This window comes from Sus scrofa, chromosome 12, assembly GCF_054392235.1.
Source record: "Sus scrofa isolate SSC_HxYL_T2T_F1_AM1 chromosome 12, Sscrofa_HxYL_maternal_Yorkshire_Landrace_v2.0, whole genome shotgun sequence".
NCBI lineage: Eukaryota > Metazoa > Chordata > Mammalia > Artiodactyla > Suidae > Sus > Sus scrofa.
In genome coordinates, this window is record NC_139394.1 from 59,014,753 (window position 1) to 59,032,516 (window position 17,764).

The following is a 17,764-nucleotide window of genomic DNA, read 5'->3' on the forward strand; positions in this document are numbered from 1 at the left end:
CCTTTCCCCCGCCTCCCATGCAAAAAAAAAAAAGTTGCTTTACTTTCCAGAGGAAACGAAAAGTCAGAACATTCAACATTTACTTACGTGCAAAGAATTGACTGGTCCTCACGATCTACAAAACAAAAACAAAAAGACAACGTGACCATTTGCCTGGTTTTTAAAATATCTGATCAATAATAATAAAGTTGCAATGATAGATTATAAAATACTAGTACCTCTGCTCCTCTCAGGCCACATTAAGCTCTTCCCATCCCCAGTCTATACTATATATAGTCCCAGATCCAGCTCAAGCAGATCCTCTGGGCAGGTGACAATCCGGGCTCAGACGGCTTTATATGCCTAATCAACCTGGGTTCCCGAGCCTGCTGCTCATCACATTCAATGGGGAGCTTTATAAAAACGAGCCCCAGCTCTGCTAAATCATTTCGCTAGGGAGGGCTTGAAAAGCCCTCTTGAATTAGGTTCCCCAGGTGATTCTGATGTAGGGCCCGGTACGGAAACCCCTGCCCTTGGAGAAAACCCACAGCCAGAGAGGAATCATTATTCACTTGACCTTAAGGGAGAAAAAGGAAGTATCAAAAAAATTTAAAAAAAAAAAAAAAAAAGGGGAGTTCCCGTCGTGGCGCAGTGGTTAACGAATCCGACTAGGAACCATGAGGTTGCGGGTTCGGTCCCTGGCCTTCCTCAGTGGGTTAACGATCCGGCGTTGCTGTGAGCTGTGATGTAGGTTGCAGATGCGGCTGGGATCTGGCATTGCTGTGGCTCTGGCGTAGGCCAGCGGCTACAGCTCTGATTAGACCTCTAGCCTGGGAACCTCCATATTCCGCGGGAGCGGCCCTAGAAAAGGCAAAAAGACAAAAAAAAAAAAAAAAGAAAGAAAGAAAGAAAAGAAAGTATCGAATGCCAAGTAGAAAAGAAGATTGAAGGAGAATAAACGTCTACATGAGGCTTAACCATTGTCTCAAGTCTGCATGTTAAATACCTCAATAATGATGAAAGGTATGATGAAAAAATCCGACGTGATTTTACAGTGATGCATGATTTAAGTGTTCCTATTCAGCTCAATTTTTCAAATGAAAAGGCGAAATGCAACAACCCCTGCCCCTGCCGCCCCACGGCAAAACCACCAGCGCGGACTGTAGGATTTTCCAGTCTCTTATGAGGGTCATTATCTCTATTTTACAGATGAGAAACGTCTTTCAAGGAAGCTAATCCTCCGGTCGCCTAGCTATTAGGGGACAAGGACACGGGGGGAGACCCCGGGCCTGTCTGCCTCTGGCGCCCGTGTTCCCAGCACTCCTGACCAAGACTGTCACTGCCTCAAAAGGAGCTGCAGTCCCAGGCCTGGCCGGGGTGGCACTGTTGTCCCTGCCTGCGCTGTGCATGCCGCTCTTGGGGGGAATGCCATCAGGTGCCCAGAGAAGAGCTCACGGCAGGTCAGGCAGAGAGGACTTGCATCCACCAGAGAGAAAGAGTTCATTCGCAGTGTCATACGCTTTTCATGTGGCGTTATTAAAACAGCTATTCACATACTCTATGAACAAACTGACTTATACAAAGAGTATAAGCCTGGCCCCCCACGTCTCGTTTAATTCCTAAGAGCTGCTAACCAGTTTTATCCTTCCTCCCGGCTGCCACAGGCAACCTGGTTCGTAGCACAGAGGTGAGGTCTGGCCCTTTATCTGTTCACCTTCCTGGGAAAGTGCCAGATTCACAGCCGCGTGAGTTCTCTCCACCTGGCCTTCGTGCTCAGCTCGGCTCTGTCTCCTCTGTGTGGCCTGCCCAGACCGCCCCCCTCAGGCTCCCCGCTGTCCCCAGCTTTGAACCACATTCTGGAGTCAGACAAACCATCCTGCCAACTGCCTGCCCTCCCAGAATGTGCTGTCTGAGGTCAGGGGCTGTCTTGCTTCTTTATTCCCAGAATTAACAGTGAGTCTCAGGCCTGCGGAGAGAACCCAACGCGAGGTGCCAGGCCAGGCGCTGGCAAGACACCGGGAACTGGAATCTTCTGTCCTGGCTCCAGCTTTGCCACAAACCGCCCATGGGTCTACAAATGAGGCATTGATTTCTGGCCGGTCTCAGGCTCTTCACCTATAAAACTAGGATTTTACCAAGTTTTTCTTACTTACTCTAAATACGAACCCTCGCGCCCCTAAAGTCTCCTGGCCTGAGCAACGTCTTGAGAGCTCCACTTAGCACGTTTTTAGGGCTTTTCTGAACTAGATCACACATTGAAGAATTCAGGACACACACCAAAAAGTCACCAAAATTAAACTGCCTCTTAAGTGACTCAGGACGGCTTTCTCCCGGCATCTGCACGTGCTATTATCGCTGTGTGAGACGTGAGAACTTCGCAACCACAATCCATGCTTCGAACCCGCTCCACACCTCTCCCCCCAGGCTTCTCACCACACCCCCTGCCTCAACAAGCAGAACCAGACCAAAGAACTCTCTTCTGGCCAGACCCATCTGCTCTTGTCGGGTCTCTCTGGTCTTGCACCAGCCTCGGGCCTCAGGTCCACTCTCAGCAGAATCAGGCATGGGCTTGGGGCGGGCTCCAGGGTTCTCTCCACTTTGAACCATAACTGAACTATTCCTCCCTCGGCTTCACTGAATCGCCCTCCTCGAGAACCATCTTAAGCACCAGGACAGTTCACAGTGAGTTTTATCCTCTAAAAACCTATAAATGTAACCAGACGCAGCCTCCCAGTGACACTGAATGGAAACGCTTTGACTTGCAAACATGCAACGGGCCTTCTCAAGAGCAGACATGCATTTGACAGCTCAGGTATTTTCCAAAGCACGCCTCCGCGATCACACATGGAGGGACTCAACAAATCCGCGTTGGAGTAAATCATCTTTTTAATAGGGAAAAGGGTTTCCAATCAGTGACCTCGGCTCCTACCTTAAAACACCGGAAAAGAGCAAAGTAAACCCAAGGTATGTAGAATAAAGGAAACGATACAGGGCAGAAATCAATGAAATGGGAAAGAGAAAATGGGGGAAAAAAAAAAAAATCAGTGACTACATGGCGGTTCTTTGAGATGGACGAAATTGATAAATCTCTAGACAAAAGGATCAGAAATGAAACACAAACTGCCAATATCTGGAATAAGAAAGGGAAAACCACTACAGATCCCAGAGGTCCTAAAAGGATAATAAGGGAATATTAGGAACCGCTTTATGCCAAAAATTTGACCACTGAGACGAATGAGGTGATTTTTTTTTCCCCCATTACCAAAACATTTATTAAACAAGAAAAACTTCCTCCACTTCATTACAAGTGTGGCTCGTGTGAGGCCAGGCACCCCATACTCACAAACGGCTGAATTACTGAGAAAAATAGTTTGCAACGAGATGATTTCTTTATGAGACAAACGACTAAAGTTCAGGCAGTAAGAAATAATACCCTGAGCGGCCCTCCATCTACGGAAGAAATTCAACTTGTCGTTAAAAAACATCTCACAGGGAGCTCTCTCGTGTTGCAGTGGGTTTAGGACATGGTGTGGTCACTGCTGTGGTGCGGGTTCAATCCCGGGCCTGGCAACTTCCGCATACCATCAAAAAACCCCAAGAAAACAAAGTCCTGTCCCACAAAGAAAACCTAGCCTCACTGGTGAATTCTACAAAATATTTAAGCAAAGAAAAAATACCAGTTCCACATAAACTCTTCAGAGAATTGAAAAGGAAGAAACGTTTTCCAACCCATTTTAAAACTTTATTTATTTATTTATTGGCCACACCCTTGGCAGGCGGAAGTTCCCAGGCCAGGGTTTGAACCCATGCCACAGCAATGACCTGAGCTACAGCAGTGACCACACTGGGTCCTTAACCCACTAAACCACCAGGGAACTCCACTGATGTTCCTTTTTGTTTGGTTTGTTTGTTTGTTTGTTGTCTTTTTAGGGCATATGGAAGTTCCCAGGCTACGGGTCTAATCGGGGCTGTAGCCGCCAGCCTACACCACAGCCGCAGCAATGCGGGATCCGAGTCTTCGACCCACACCACAGCTCATGGCAACGCCAGATCCTTAACCCACTGAGAAAGGCTGGGATCGAACCTGCAGTCTCATGGTTCCTAGTTGGATTAGTTTCCACTGAGCCACGACGGGAACTACTGGTGTTTCTTTTTAAAGATGCTTTGGGAGTTCCCGTCGTGGCGCAGTGGTTAACGAATCCGACTAGGAACCATGAGGTTGTGGGTTTGATCCCTGGCCTCGCTCAGTGGGTTAAAGGATCTGGCGTTGCCGTGAGCTGTGGTGTAGGCCGCAGACGTGGCTCGGATCCTGCGTTGCTGTGGCTCTGGCGTAGGCCGGAGGCTACAGTTCCTATTCGACCCCGGGCCTGGGAACCTACATATGCCGCGGGAGCGGCCCTAGAAATGGCAAAAAGACAAATAAAATAAAATAAAGATGCTTTGTTCTCCTTGCCTTTTTCTCTCCTGATCTAAGAACATACCTGGTTTCAAAACTTTTTTGTGAAAAGAATCCTTTAATCTACATTGTCAAGGTTTACATTTTGATGTCTAGCAATCCTCTTCTTAAAATACTTTGTCTTAAAACGAGAGGGGTAGTTACTGTGCTCATGTCACTGTGTCACATCAGACATTTCAAGACGGCTGCTCAGGACGCCACCAGATAAATCGTCACTTACTGGTGCATCAATTGGGTATTTCCCGCGTTTCTGGGGAAGCTCCTGGAAGTTACTCTCCATCCAAAATAACAGCATCTGGGAGCCATAAATCAAGAAATACAACCGAGGAAAGAAGCGAGGACTGCCCGGGTGCAGGTGAGGGCAAGTGGGAAGAGCACTAAGAACAGACTGGAGGATAAAGAGCCCGAGAAGGTGGGTCTCCGAGGCAGGGAAACACTGGATTCGTTTCTTTGTCTTCAAAGAAGCCTTGGGGGGGGGGGTCTCTCAAACTAATGGAGGTAATTGCAAAACTACTCTGTTCCCCAGAATGGGAAAATTACTACCCCCAGGGAGAAGAGCAAATTGTATGAGAAGGAAAATGTGATCACGGGAGAGAGAAGTTAAATGTTGAATACGAAAATGCCAAAAAATGTCGACTCAACTTCTATGAGGAAGATGAGGGCGGGCAGTTAACTTTCTGGAGTTCAAGTTTGGCGCGGTGGAAACGAATCCGACTGGGAACCATGAGGTTGCAGGTTTGATCCCTGGCCCCGCTCAGGGGGTTAAGGCTCCGGCGTTGCCGTGAGCTGTGGTGTAAGTCGCAGACTTGGCTTGGATCCCGAGTTGCTGTGGCTGTGGTGTAGGCCGGCAGCAATAGCTCTGATTAGACCCCTAGCCTGGGAACCTCCATGGGCCGTGGGTGCAGCCCTAAAAAGCAAAAAAACTCCAAAACAACCTTCTTTCCTAACAGGAAGTCTACAGAAAACACTAGAAATTAAAGACTACCACAAGCCTGTTACTTATAAATATGTACATGTATAAGAATAAACAGATAAAATATGATTTCCTCTAAAAAGGAAATTCGGCATGCTCCGGGGTAGGACAAGTGTCTTGTCTTTTTTTTCAATAATGTAAGCCTTGCTGGACTGTGTATGTGCTTGTTGCCTTAACTATCTTCATGTATGACTTTTTTTTTTTAAGGGCCGCACCCGAGGCATATGGAGGTTCCCAGGCTAGGGGTCTGATCGGATCTGCAATCGCCAGCCTACACCACAGCCACAGCAACGCAGGATCTGAGCTATGTCTGTGACCTACACCACAGCTCACGGCAACACCGGATCCTTAACCCACTGAGTGAGCCCAGGGATGGAACCTGCCTCCTCAAGGTTACCAGCCAGGTTTGTTTCCACTGAGGCATGAAGGGAACTCCATGTATTACTTTTTAATAAAATGTGAATTTAAACATTCAAATTTCTTTGACAGTTTGTGATCTTGATGTTATATGGACTATTGTGCACTGTTTAATGGTCTACAACCATTTAGACAGCACAGGAATTATTTAGTCCTTGAGAGTTGATAGACTTCGCCAAGAAAATTACTTGGGCCTGTGTCTTTGAGATAAAGGCAACTCTTTGCCAATGTTAACCGTTTCTCTCACTGGTGTGGTTCTAAGTTTTCTGCCTTATTTCAAGGCAATTTTAACTCTGTTTATGATGTTACAGAACCTTCATCCTTTCCGGTGTTTCTCTCTTCTTCGTCACACTTGCCCAACATTTGTTTATTTTATGGTCTTTTCGTGGAACCAGTTCAAGTTTTACTTAACAATTTTATGTTTTTCCTCTTGTTTAGGTTCATTTCATTTTGTGCTTTTTAAAAAAGTTGAGGTATAACTGACATGTAACATTTTATTAGTTTCAGGTGTACAATATAGTCGTTTGGAACTTGTATATACTACAAAATGATCCCTGCAATAAGTCTTAAGGTAACATCCAGGATGTACATTTTTTTTTTTTTTTTTTTTTTTGGCTGTACCCATGGCATAGGGAAGTGTCCAGGCCAGGGACTGAATCTGAGCCACTGCAAAGACAAGGTCCAGGCTATACTTTTATTTACTTTTTGGCCATAGCCAAGGCATATGGAAATTCCTGGTCCAGGGATCAGATCCAAGCCACTGCAGAGACAACGTCCAGGCTGTACCTTTTAAAAGAACGTTCTTTTTATTGTGAAATGACATAAGCAAAAGCTCATGAGACAATGTACAGCTCAATGAATTATCATAAAGTTGTCTTTCATCTACCGTATGAGTAAAAGGCTTAACTTGTCCACAGATTATTGTTTACGAATAAAAACACTTATGGCTATGAATTCTTTCTTGAAGCAGTTTTTTTGCCATAAACCATAAATTTTTTATATGTGGTATTTTGTGGTGGTTCCTTTCTAAAGAATCTGTAATAGCTATTTTGATTTCTTCTTTTACCAAAAAAGCCATATAAGATGAATGGTTAAGAGCAAAAACGGCAAGAAGAGCTCATTAAAAACACGCCTACAAAAACAAACCCAGTTGGAAATCTTGCTGTTAACATCTTGTCTTACTGCACCGTGGTCAGAGAATGGGGCCTGATCTCAGATTTTTATCGGTGGCTCAGCACAGAAATGACAAGCCACGGTTATAAATGTTCTTTCTGCTCGATGGATAGTAGTACTGCACATACATTTTTCAGTTCAAGCTTGCTAAATTGTATGGATCACATTCTCACATTCTTTTTTGGGGGTGGGGGCCTGCACCCATGGCATGTGGAAGTTCCTGGGCCAGGAATCAAACCCTCTGCATAGCAGTGACAACACTAGAGCCTTTAACCGCTAGGCCACCAGGGAACTCCTAATCACACTCTTTATGTTCTTTCTTCCCCCTGCTCATCTCCAGTTCTGAGAGAAGCATATGAAAGTTCCCTCTATAATTGCGGGTCACATCTTTGCATTTCCAATAGCTGTTGTTTTAAAAATGTGATGTAATGGTATAATTTAAGCATTATCTGGCTCTTCTAGATAACTCTTTCTCCCTTAAAATTCTATCTCTGTTCCCTCTTCCTCGCTCTCAGCTGAAGCCTCGCTTTGTGTTTCGCTGAGAAAACAGGAGCATCGTCACAAGTTCCTACCGCCGACCGTCTCTACCCACCTACCGGCAGACACTTTCAAAGAGTATGGCCGCAGAGAAGGAGAGGATGGAAGAGAGAACTTTCTTTTTTAAAGTCAGGGGGAAACTTTAGCATATTGACTGCAAACATTTAGAGCTGGAAAGACACGATACGAAAAAGAATGTCTACATGTGGATGCCTAGCTCACTCCGCTATACAGCAGAAACTGGCACAACACTGCAAATCTATACTATACTTTAATAAAAAAAAATTAGAAAAAGGGGGGGAAGCCTGTAAAAAGGAAAGAGAAGATAAGCACGCTGTGAGAGCCCCGAGACGGATTCCTGGCAGGGGTGCAGGAACTGGGAAGACTGGCCTCTGACAGGAGGGGACCCAGGAGAGGACGGTTGGTACATCTGGCTCAGGAAGCTGGGCAGCTCCTCTCCAGTGGCTTCTGGTTCTCTGTGGAAGTGGGGTCGGGGGCACCAGCTGGAGAGGAAAGGGGGCCACAGGGGCCCCGGGGTCTGAAGCAGGCAGAGGTTCGAGATGGTCATTACAGAGAGTGTGATTCGAACCTTAACAGACGAATAAGGATGAGCAAGGAGCAGTCTGCATGGAACCTGGGCTCGTGGTCATGAAATTACCGGACTAGCCATCTGTTCGGGTGTGCAAACACAACTCCGGAGGCACCAGCAAGCCAAGCGAGAGCATTAAAAAAGACAAGCATCTCGACTCATCCAGGTGATGAAGATCGAGCCACATGGAACAAAGGAACAAAGGGACCAGGGGTTTAGGATACTGACAGAGGAGAGCTGAAATCCACAGGGGACACGGGGTCAAGGTGGTACCGCTAATACACAGGAAAAGCAGAATAGGGCAGAGACCAGAGTTATAACCCGAATCAAAGAACACAGTCAGGAGACTTACTGACTGAACTGCCAAGACGGAAGGGTTTTGCAATAGAATGTCTGAAATATTTGAAAAATAAGGCAATTTCAGAGGGTGACAGAGTCTAGGGAGTTGGCAGCCTGAGTGAGAGGATAAGATTGAGACTGGAAAGATCTGGTTGTTCATGAAAAACTAGAAGTAACACAGGGTTATGGCAGGTCTCGAGGCCCAGAGGAAAGGGCATGACATGTCGGGCTAGACCTGTCACAGAGAAGGGGCAGGGGAACCCAGGAGAAAGCCGCTACAGGGGATGAGGGCATCAGAGGCGGGCCAGCGTCTTCAAGGGATAATGGAAAGGCTGCCATCAGTAATAATGGCCCAGCAGAGGCACTGGGAGGAAGGACACTGACCCCATCTCCCTGTGCATGGACCGCAGTGGGGGGGGGGACCACCTTCACGGAGTGGCTGAAACCCCATACCCAGGGGAAAGCCACCAGGAAAAGAAAACTGAACACACAGGCAAGTGTGCACACCCCACAGTGGGAGTTTCCAAAGGCCCAACAAAGAGAGAGCATTACGGGAATGAAGACATGACCAGGAAAGCAGGCCGAACAAGGAGACGGGGATTCTCAGACTCCCGGAAGACGCAAGGCCCTCGGGTCTTAGACATTCGTGGTGGCCCCTGCAACTACTGTTACCGCGCAACTTGCCTTTGTGTTTATCTAGGTCAACAGAGGGTTGGCAGCCGTGCTCCCGAGTGGAAGCTACGGTGGGGGAGCCTGCGCTCTTAGCGGTCTTAGGTCCCCAGGTATGACCATGTACCAGGCACGGGTCTCCGTGTGGCTGTGTTCAATTTCTAACTCATGGGGCTGCAGGAGAGCAGTCTGAGCCCAGGGACGCCCTCTCCGCTGAGGTCACCTCATTTTGCGCCCCCCACACCTCCTGCGGGAGGGCAGCCATGGGTCTCCTTTAGGGATTCCTTCCCCGCACTTACTGAACCTACTCAGTCTCAGGACTCGTCTTTCTTCAGAACTTTGTCAAAAATACCCTTTCTTGGAGTTCCTGCTGCGGCTTGGTGGAAACGAATCTTGACTAGGATTCATGAGGATGTGGGTTCAAGCCCTGGCCTCGCTCAGTGGGTTGAGGATCCAGCGTTGCCGTGAGCTGTGGTGTAGGTCACAGACATGACTCGGATCCCACGTTGCTGTGCTGTGGCACAACAGGATGGGCGGCATCTCTGCAGCACCAGGAGGCAGGTTCCATCCCCAGCCCAGCACAGAGGGTTAATGATCCAGTGTCGCTGCAGGTACAGCATAGGTCGCAACTGCAGCTTGGATCTGATCTGACCCCTGGCCAGGGAACTCCATATGCTGTGGGGCAGTCAAAAAAGTAAAAAAAAAAAAAAAAAAATTCACTTCTTTCATGGCTCCTACAAGTCTAGATGTATGTACTCCACGTCTGCTCCTCTTTCTGTCATAATTCGCATCCGTTTCTTTTGGCGGTGCATTCTGGAAGAATGCCTTGAGTTAGTGCTCGATTCCCGCCTTAGTTTCCAATAATACCACTTCTGCCATTCCATGCTCTGCGGGGTTTGTGATTCGTGAAAGCAAGTTTGTGTCCAAGAATTCTACCTCTGTTCATGCGGTCGAGGAGTATTTCCTGGACAATGACTATGTGCCAGGCACACTCTGCGTCTTACTGATGCACTACCCCCTGCAAGCTGAAGTTCAGGGAAAACATTAAGCTCTCTTCTGTTTTTGATTAAAAAAAAAAGTCTGTTCAGGGGGGCCATGTGCTCGGGGTCCTCCACACGGGCCCCTCTCATGCGATGGACCCTCTTTGTAGCCCACTGACGTACAGCTACTGCTCACATCTGTAAGTGAAACCCTAGACGGGTGAGCCCCGGGAGCTGGTGTGCGCGTCACGAGCAGGTGCACGAGCTGCTTGCTGTCCGCCTGCCGGAGGAGATGTCCCACCCGACTGTGCTGTGTCCTGTGTCCTGTGTCCTGCGGCGGCCCCCTTCTTACACAAGGAAATGCGATGGAATTCGGTAGAGTGGGGGGGGGGTGGGGGTTTTGTTTTGTTTTTATTGTCTGTTTTTAATTATCACATAATCAAAACTATCGACTAATTCTTCTAACTTTCACATGCAAGTTTACTACTGTGAATAAGAATGTGTCACGTGGCCTTGGTTTTGCATCCTCATTCATACCTCTTGCTATCATTTTCTTGGTCACCATTTGGGCCTCAGCAAAACTAGGATAGTGCAAAGCTGAGGACAGAGGGAATACTGGGGGTGGGGAGCACTGCGTCTCTTTAGGGACTGATGGGTTTTGTTTCTTAAATAAATGCACACTCAGAAAAAAAAATTGGGATAGTAATTCCGTTTACCTTACAGGATGGCTGTTGTGGCTTAAACAATACACATTCAAGCACTGAGCCCAGTGCCTGGCACACTCTGACAGTCAATAAAGGGTCACGCTAGCACTAACGATAATATTAACAATACCACGTGCTGGCAAGCCCCATCTTCCTCATTCTGTACTCAGAGACTTGGCTTGGGAACCCAGTAATGGGGGGTTTAACATTTACCCCCGTTAACTATTCTGTTAGTTTTAATCCACCATTCAACCTGTCCAGAGCTTTTCTTTTTTCTTTTTTTTCTTTTTAGGACCACACCTGCAGCATATGGAAGTTCCCTGGCAAGGGGTCGAATTGGAGCTGCAGCTGCCAGCCTCCACCACAGCCACGCCAGCCAGATCTGAGCCGCATCTGCAGCCTATGCTGCACCTGCAGCCTATGCCGCACCTTGCGGCAATGCTGGATCCTTAATCTGCTGAGCAAGGCCAGGGATCGAACCTGCACCCTCATGGATACTCGTTGGGTTTTTAGCCCACTGAGCCACAATGAGAACTCCTGAAGAGCCTCTGAGAATTCTGCTTCTTTCCATTAAATGTATTTCTTTTCCTCTTAGTGTCATGTCACCTATAAATTTTATGCGCATGCATCCTACATCTTTTTTGTTTTGTTTTGTTTTTTGTCTTTTTGCCTTTTCTAGGGCCACTTCCCATGGCATATGGAGGGTCCCAGGCTAGGGGTTGAATTGAAGCTGTAGCCGTCAGCCTACGCCAGAGCCACAGCAACTCGGGATCCGAGCTGCATCTGCAACCTACACCATAGTGCACGGCAATGTCGGATCCTTAACCCACTGAGCCAGGCCAGGGATCGAACCCACAACCTCATGGTTCCTGGTCAGGGATTCGTTAACCACTGCACCACGACGGGAACTCCTGCATCCTGCATCTTCAAGGACACGGATTAGATGTTGGTAAGGGCAGACAACGTTCGGCGCACACCCTGACACCCAGCCAGTCCCCGTCATTAATCAGCACCCCAAGAACAACTCTGCACCCACAACACAGGGATACCCCAGAGAAGTCCTAATTCTCCAGTAAGTTGACAGCACAGCCTCAAGTAACGGGAGGAATATTTTCATGCCTTTCCGAGACGGTTAACAACAGATTCTCAAATCTTTCCTGGCAGGTATATTAAGCTCAATAGTGTAGAGCTTCTTCCCCTTTAAAAACATTGGAATTATGTACGTGAGCCCATGGAGACTCCTCTTCCACACAGTCCTTCAAACACCAGGGGGCCAAGTCATCTCAATTGCGAGACCGCGTCTATTTAGACGAGGAAATGTGGATTCAATTAGAGCAGGAGTGTACGTTTGCCAATTTCTTCTCCCATATAAGGCAAAGTTTACCCATTCATACAAGTGCTTTTCTGCATATAAAGATCCATCTTCTCAACAGAGACACAGAATCAGCCACAAAAAAAAAAAAAAAAAAAAAAAAAAAAAGGCTGATGATTCTTCTTTCTCCATTAGCTAATGGCAATTTATCACAGTTGTGGCCATTTCTTAACATTCTTTGGCTCTGAACTTAAGAAAGGGTTACTCATTGAATCTTTTTTTTTTTTTTTTGAAGCCTAAGTTCATTTTGGATTGCAAGCCTCTCCTTAGTGATCGAAGCCACGAGTCTCGCCCTGAAGCACTTCCTGTTTGCCTCTAAGGACCTGCTATGTAATAAGCATCCAGATATACCTGAGGAGGAAATGGGTATTATTCTTACTAGCTCCCTCACACGACCCTTCAGACTCAGCGCCCAGGCAGCCTCTCCATGACCTGGGACTGATGGTAAGTAGACGCAGCATCGCATTTTCTTTCTCTTTTTGGCCTCGCCCTCGACAATCAGAAGTTCCCAGGCTAGAGTTTGAACCTGCGCCACAGCAGTGACAAGGCTGGATCCTTATCCCACTGAGCCACCAGGGAACTCCAACATACTGTTTTCTGAAGATCGTGGAACCGTTTCATAAGAACATCATAGATTTTATTATATCCTATAGAATTTATGTTTTTTAAAAAAGAGAGGCAGTTATTATAGATTTCTCTTAGTGCTAGGAAGTCCCATGTTTAAATGCAGTCTTGTTGAGCAATAATATTAAATGCTACGTTCTACTTTTCAAAAAAAACTCCTCCATAAACCGTTGTATCTGAAGCCACAGCGCAAATGATTGACTCTTCAAACATATATTTCATTCTAAATCCAAGAGGAAACAATTGCAACCAACCAGCTGACACACGCTGTTCAACTTACGTCCTTTTTCATGTATTTCAATTAAAAATATTTTATGATCTTTTTCTCCCCAGTGATGCATCCACCTTGTCTATTATTCTTCCTATTGGCCCTTCTTGTTGGTTTTAAAACTAATTTGACAGAGCTTTGATTATACTGGCTTGTGGTGGAGACCAAATTATATAAAAACTGGATGCTTTTTTCTTTTTTTGGCCCTGCCCACGGCATGTGGAAGTTCTGGGCCAGGGATCAAACCCACACCACAGCAGCAACCCAGGCCACTGCAGTGACAATGCCAGATCCTTAACCCACTGTGCCGGGGCCAGGGATCGAACCTCATCTGAGTGCTCCCAAGACACTGCCAATCCCGTTGTGCTGCAGTGGGAGCTCCCAAAACTAGATGCTTTTTTTATGATTAATTTTATTTTTTTTCCTTCTTTTTTAAATAATGATTTTTATTTTTTTCATTATAGCAGATTTGCAGTGCTGTCAATTTTCTGCTGCACAGCAAGGTGACCCAGTTACACATACATGTATACATTCTTTTTTCTCACATCGTCATGCTTCATCACAAGTGACCATAGTTCTCAGTGCTATACAGCAGAAAACTAGATGCTTTTTAACGTAAAAATTAACATGAAGTATTTATGAAGCAATAAACATACTTACCAGCTGTCTACAGAAAATGGCTACATTGTCCAGTCTAAAGAATTCATAATTCTTCCATAATAAACATCTATTACTTTTTAATCTTAAAAAAAAAAACCCAAAACTTAAAGCCCTCTGCAGAAAAGACATTGAGACATTTAAAAAAAAAAAAATTACATTTAAGAAAGTCTGAGTATTTAGTATTCTGACATTTGCAGTTACCTTGCAGCATGCATCTGTAAGCAGATTCGGATATAGCATAGATGTGGGGAGGCATCTCGTGGCGTTTCTTCCCTCTGTACATTTCAATAATATTCTCAGAGTAAATTGGGAGATTCTTGTAAGGATTTATGACTACACAGAAGAGTCCAGAATAAGTCTAGAAGAGATAAAAACACAGTACAGGGTTAAAAAACAAACAAAATCAAACGACACACAGCAGAACAGGGTCCAATCAAGAGACAAACCACACCGTAATTTGAACAGGGGAACTTGATCATTTGCGCAATTAATCTATCTCTAAAATTAAATCTAGCCCATAATGGGCAATTCCAAACCACAAGTCGTTCTTCCACGGATAGCTTATTAAGTAGTACTCTGCTAGAGTCAATTCCCTCATCTGTCAAATGGAAACAGTAACACATGCCTCATGGCTTCACGAGGTCGTCGTTCAAACAAAATGCCATTTGCCTCTTCGCACTCATTCTCTCACAAGTGTACAAGGTATGAGAAGTCCATTAATGCAGTTTCAGACTCCAGATCGCAACTCATCTTTCAGAAAATACCACTGTTCAAGTCTGGGTACCGTACGTAGCAAAGAAAAATGACCACAAGCATCTGAAAAGGTTATTATTAAAGCGATTTTTTTCCCTACGGTTCGATCGTTTTTACGCTTGTAAATTTTTTTGCTTTGGAACATGCAGCTTTTTTCCTAACATAATTTACGTCAACCTGTTGTAGGTGTATTTTTTAAAGAACTGACAAATATTTTACCATTTTATTTCCACTTCTGAACGCAGTCAACCTCATGCAAGAGAACCCACATAAACAAAAGCTCTTTCGGGGGCCCTCCATCGTTTTTTAAGAGCCGCTCGTCTGGAAGATACGAACTTTCCTGGTGAGGAGGCTAATCAGTGCTTGGAATCAATACTGTGAGCACGTTGCCTCTGGAGGTTTTTGAATTCACACAGAACGATTTCTGAGAACTGACTCTGGGAATTAAGGAAAAACAAGAGTGGTCAGGATGGCTGCCAGATGCCCTGGTCCACAGGCAACAGCTGTGTTCGGAAAAGCTGCGGCCTTGGCAGCGGCCACCAGGAGGCACTCTCGAGACCATTCTATTCTGAACACCGCAGTTGATGCTGAGAGGGGAAAGGCAGCCCCCCAAAAGTTTACGTCAGTCAGAGTGTAAGTCATCAGAAGCACTTCTCTGGCTGTTCCCTTTTATCTTTGCTTCCCTCCCAAAGGAGGCTCAGGCGTGGGATGCATTTCCTACCTAGATTAGGGCTGGGAAGGAGACAAAGGCAAAGCAAGGACTCTGCCCTGAGCTCACTGATTTGGGCCTTTGCCTGACTTCCGCCCTGGCCACATGGACGCCGGCCCTGTTTGGCCGAGGCCACAGCAATCAGCTGCCCCTCCCTCGCTGAGCACCGGGGCTGCAGCCGTGGCTTTCCTGCCATTGAGCATCACACCTCCCGGAGCGGGGCTGGCTCTCGGGCCTCCCACCCCAGCGGCCTGGCACCTTCTACCAACCCAGTCCCTTGTCTAGCCAGCCCAGCCTCTCTCTGCCACCCACAGGACAAGATGGCAACGAGAGACACTAAAACCAGAGACGTTACTAAGGGTGAGAAAACTCAGGAGAGGCAATCTCAACATTATCATTTTTTTATTGAGTTGAATTTATACATAGGAAATCTGCCAAATCGTAACTATACATCTCAACTGAACTGTCATATACACAACCTCCACTTTTTTCTTCAAAAATGACCTAAGGCTGCAGATTGTGAGGCTGCAAATTCTGCACCTCACGTCCTTCTGTAAGAGACAAACACAGATTGGCGAAAAGAAAAAGAAAGGAAAGGAAACCTAAAACCTCCGAGTTAAAATACGCAAATTCAGTGTAACATCCCGAAGCACGTCCAGCACGGTCACATCATCACCAGGACATTTGTGATCAGATGTCATCTGAACATGTGTCTCCACCATGTGTTGGGTACTTTTCTGAGGACTAGGGTTACAAAGATGAGTAAGTCTCACAAATATGAGTAAGTCATCAAAAAACAAGGTTGAATAACCATCGCTATTCTATGCTTGCCAAAGAGGAGCAGTAATAGAGGTTTAAGTGGAAAACACAAAACCCGAGTGCTTAAAGAACTAAACTTCTAACTACCTCGAAAATGAGCTCAAATGTTGGGCTCCTGCATAACTGATCGCTGAACCAGTGCTGGGTCGCTTTTGTCTTCCTTAAGTCACATGCAAGGAGGGTGATGTGCTGGCAATTCCTCTGGTAGCCTCAAGTTCCAATTGAACATCATCATCAAGTCTTTGATTGACTACACACACAAGATACTACGGCACCTTCACGAAGCATACACTCTAGGGGAGTTCCCACCATGGTGCAGTGGACGCCAATCTGACTAGGAACCATGAGGTTGTGGGTTCGATCCCTGGCCTTGCTCAGTGGGTTAAGGATCCGGCATTGCCGTGAGCTGTAGTGTAGGTCACAGACATGGCTCGATCCTGCGTTGTTGTGGCTGTGGTGCAGACCGGCAGCTGTAGTTCTGATTCAACCCCTAGCCTGGGAACCTCCATATGCTGCAAGTGCAGCCCTAAAAAAAAAAAAAAAGAGTTCCCGTCGTGGCGCAGTGGTTAATGAATCCGACTAGGAACCATGAGGTTGCAGGTTCAGTCCCTGCCCTTGCTCAGTGGGTGAACGATCCAACATTGCCGTGAGCTGTGGTGTAGGTTGCAGACGCGGCTACACTCTAGGGATGAAAACAGTCAGGACACACTAAACAAACAAGACACAATCTCAGGCACTAAAAAGAGGGTGGTACAAAAAGAGGAAGATGAACAGGTGTTATAAGCAGTAGGGAAACCCTGGAGCGGAAGAGACAACAAACCCTGGGGAACTGAAGGTCACGGCCATCTTGTCAGAAACTGTAAAACTAGTTGCAAAGTCCAGATCTAGATAGGCTTTGATGTTCTCTTTCAAGACTATTAGGTCAAAAGGAGGGATAAAGGAATTCCTATTAAAATAGTAAGAATGGGAGTTCCCTGGTGGCTCAGCAGGTTAAGGACCTGGCCTTGTTACTGCTGTGGCACAGGTTTGATCTCTAGTCTGGGAGCATGCCATGCATGTGGCCAAAAGAAAAACAGCAAGACTGAAACTTGGTGGCAGGGTATATCCACGGTGAGTGGACACCAGTCTTGCTGACAGTAGCTTGTTCTGTGCAAAGTATGAGATAAGAGCCCAGACAGGCAAAGGGAAGCATTTAGATTTTGTCCTCTCTAGGTGACTGGGTATCAGGGGTTCAAGACAGACGAGTGATGGAATCAAAGAGGCATTTCTGGAAAAAGTGGAAGTCTGGCAGCCATATGGAAAAGCAATTGAGGGGGCAAGAGGTGAGAAGCAGGGGGTGGAGCCGGCGCCAAGAGCGGTCCTGGCACAGGAACGGGCCTGCAGGAGAGAAAAGGCAGGACGGAGACGGAGCAGGGGTGGGTCCTGGAGAGCGCGGGCTGGAAACGCCACAGCCCCGGGAACTCTGCACAGAGAAAAGGCATCCCAGCCGAGCCGCGGTGGAGAGGACACCCGAGGCGTCAAACTTTAGGGGCCGGAGAAGGTACAGATGGAGAGGAAAACTCCTGTGACTTACGGGGAAACATAAGGAATCCCCTTTTAACACAGTGTGACTGCGGAGTGTTGATGACTGCCTAGCGACCGCTTGAAAATACTGGAATCCTAAAGCCATGACAACAGTTTGAAGAACTGTAAAGGCCTGAAGAATAAATGTGCAAAGGCTTTAAAGACACTAAGTGACGTGTT

At 46.5% G+C, this 17,764-nt stretch overlaps 1 protein-coding gene across 15 annotated transcripts in view; it reads right to left on the reverse strand.

Moving 5' to 3' along the window:
* MYH10 (myosin heavy chain 10) overlaps nucleotides 1–17,764 on the reverse strand; it is a 143,828-nt gene that overhangs the window by 105,162 nt on the left and 20,902 nt on the right. For all 15 annotated transcript variants that reach the window (XR_014821829.1, XR_014821828.1, XR_014821827.1 and 12 more), the window contains exons 3-4: nucleotides 13,942–14,098; nucleotides 88–115 (exon numbers count right to left, since the gene is read on the reverse strand). Coding sequence is in view for 12 of the 15 variants with exons in the window: in XM_084986075.1 (XP_084842201.1) it covers nucleotides 88–115; nucleotides 13,942–14,098 (185 nt within the window). In the remaining 3 variants the exon portion in view is untranslated. The remainder of the gene's footprint in view (nucleotides 1–87; nucleotides 116–13,941; nucleotides 14,099–17,764) is intronic.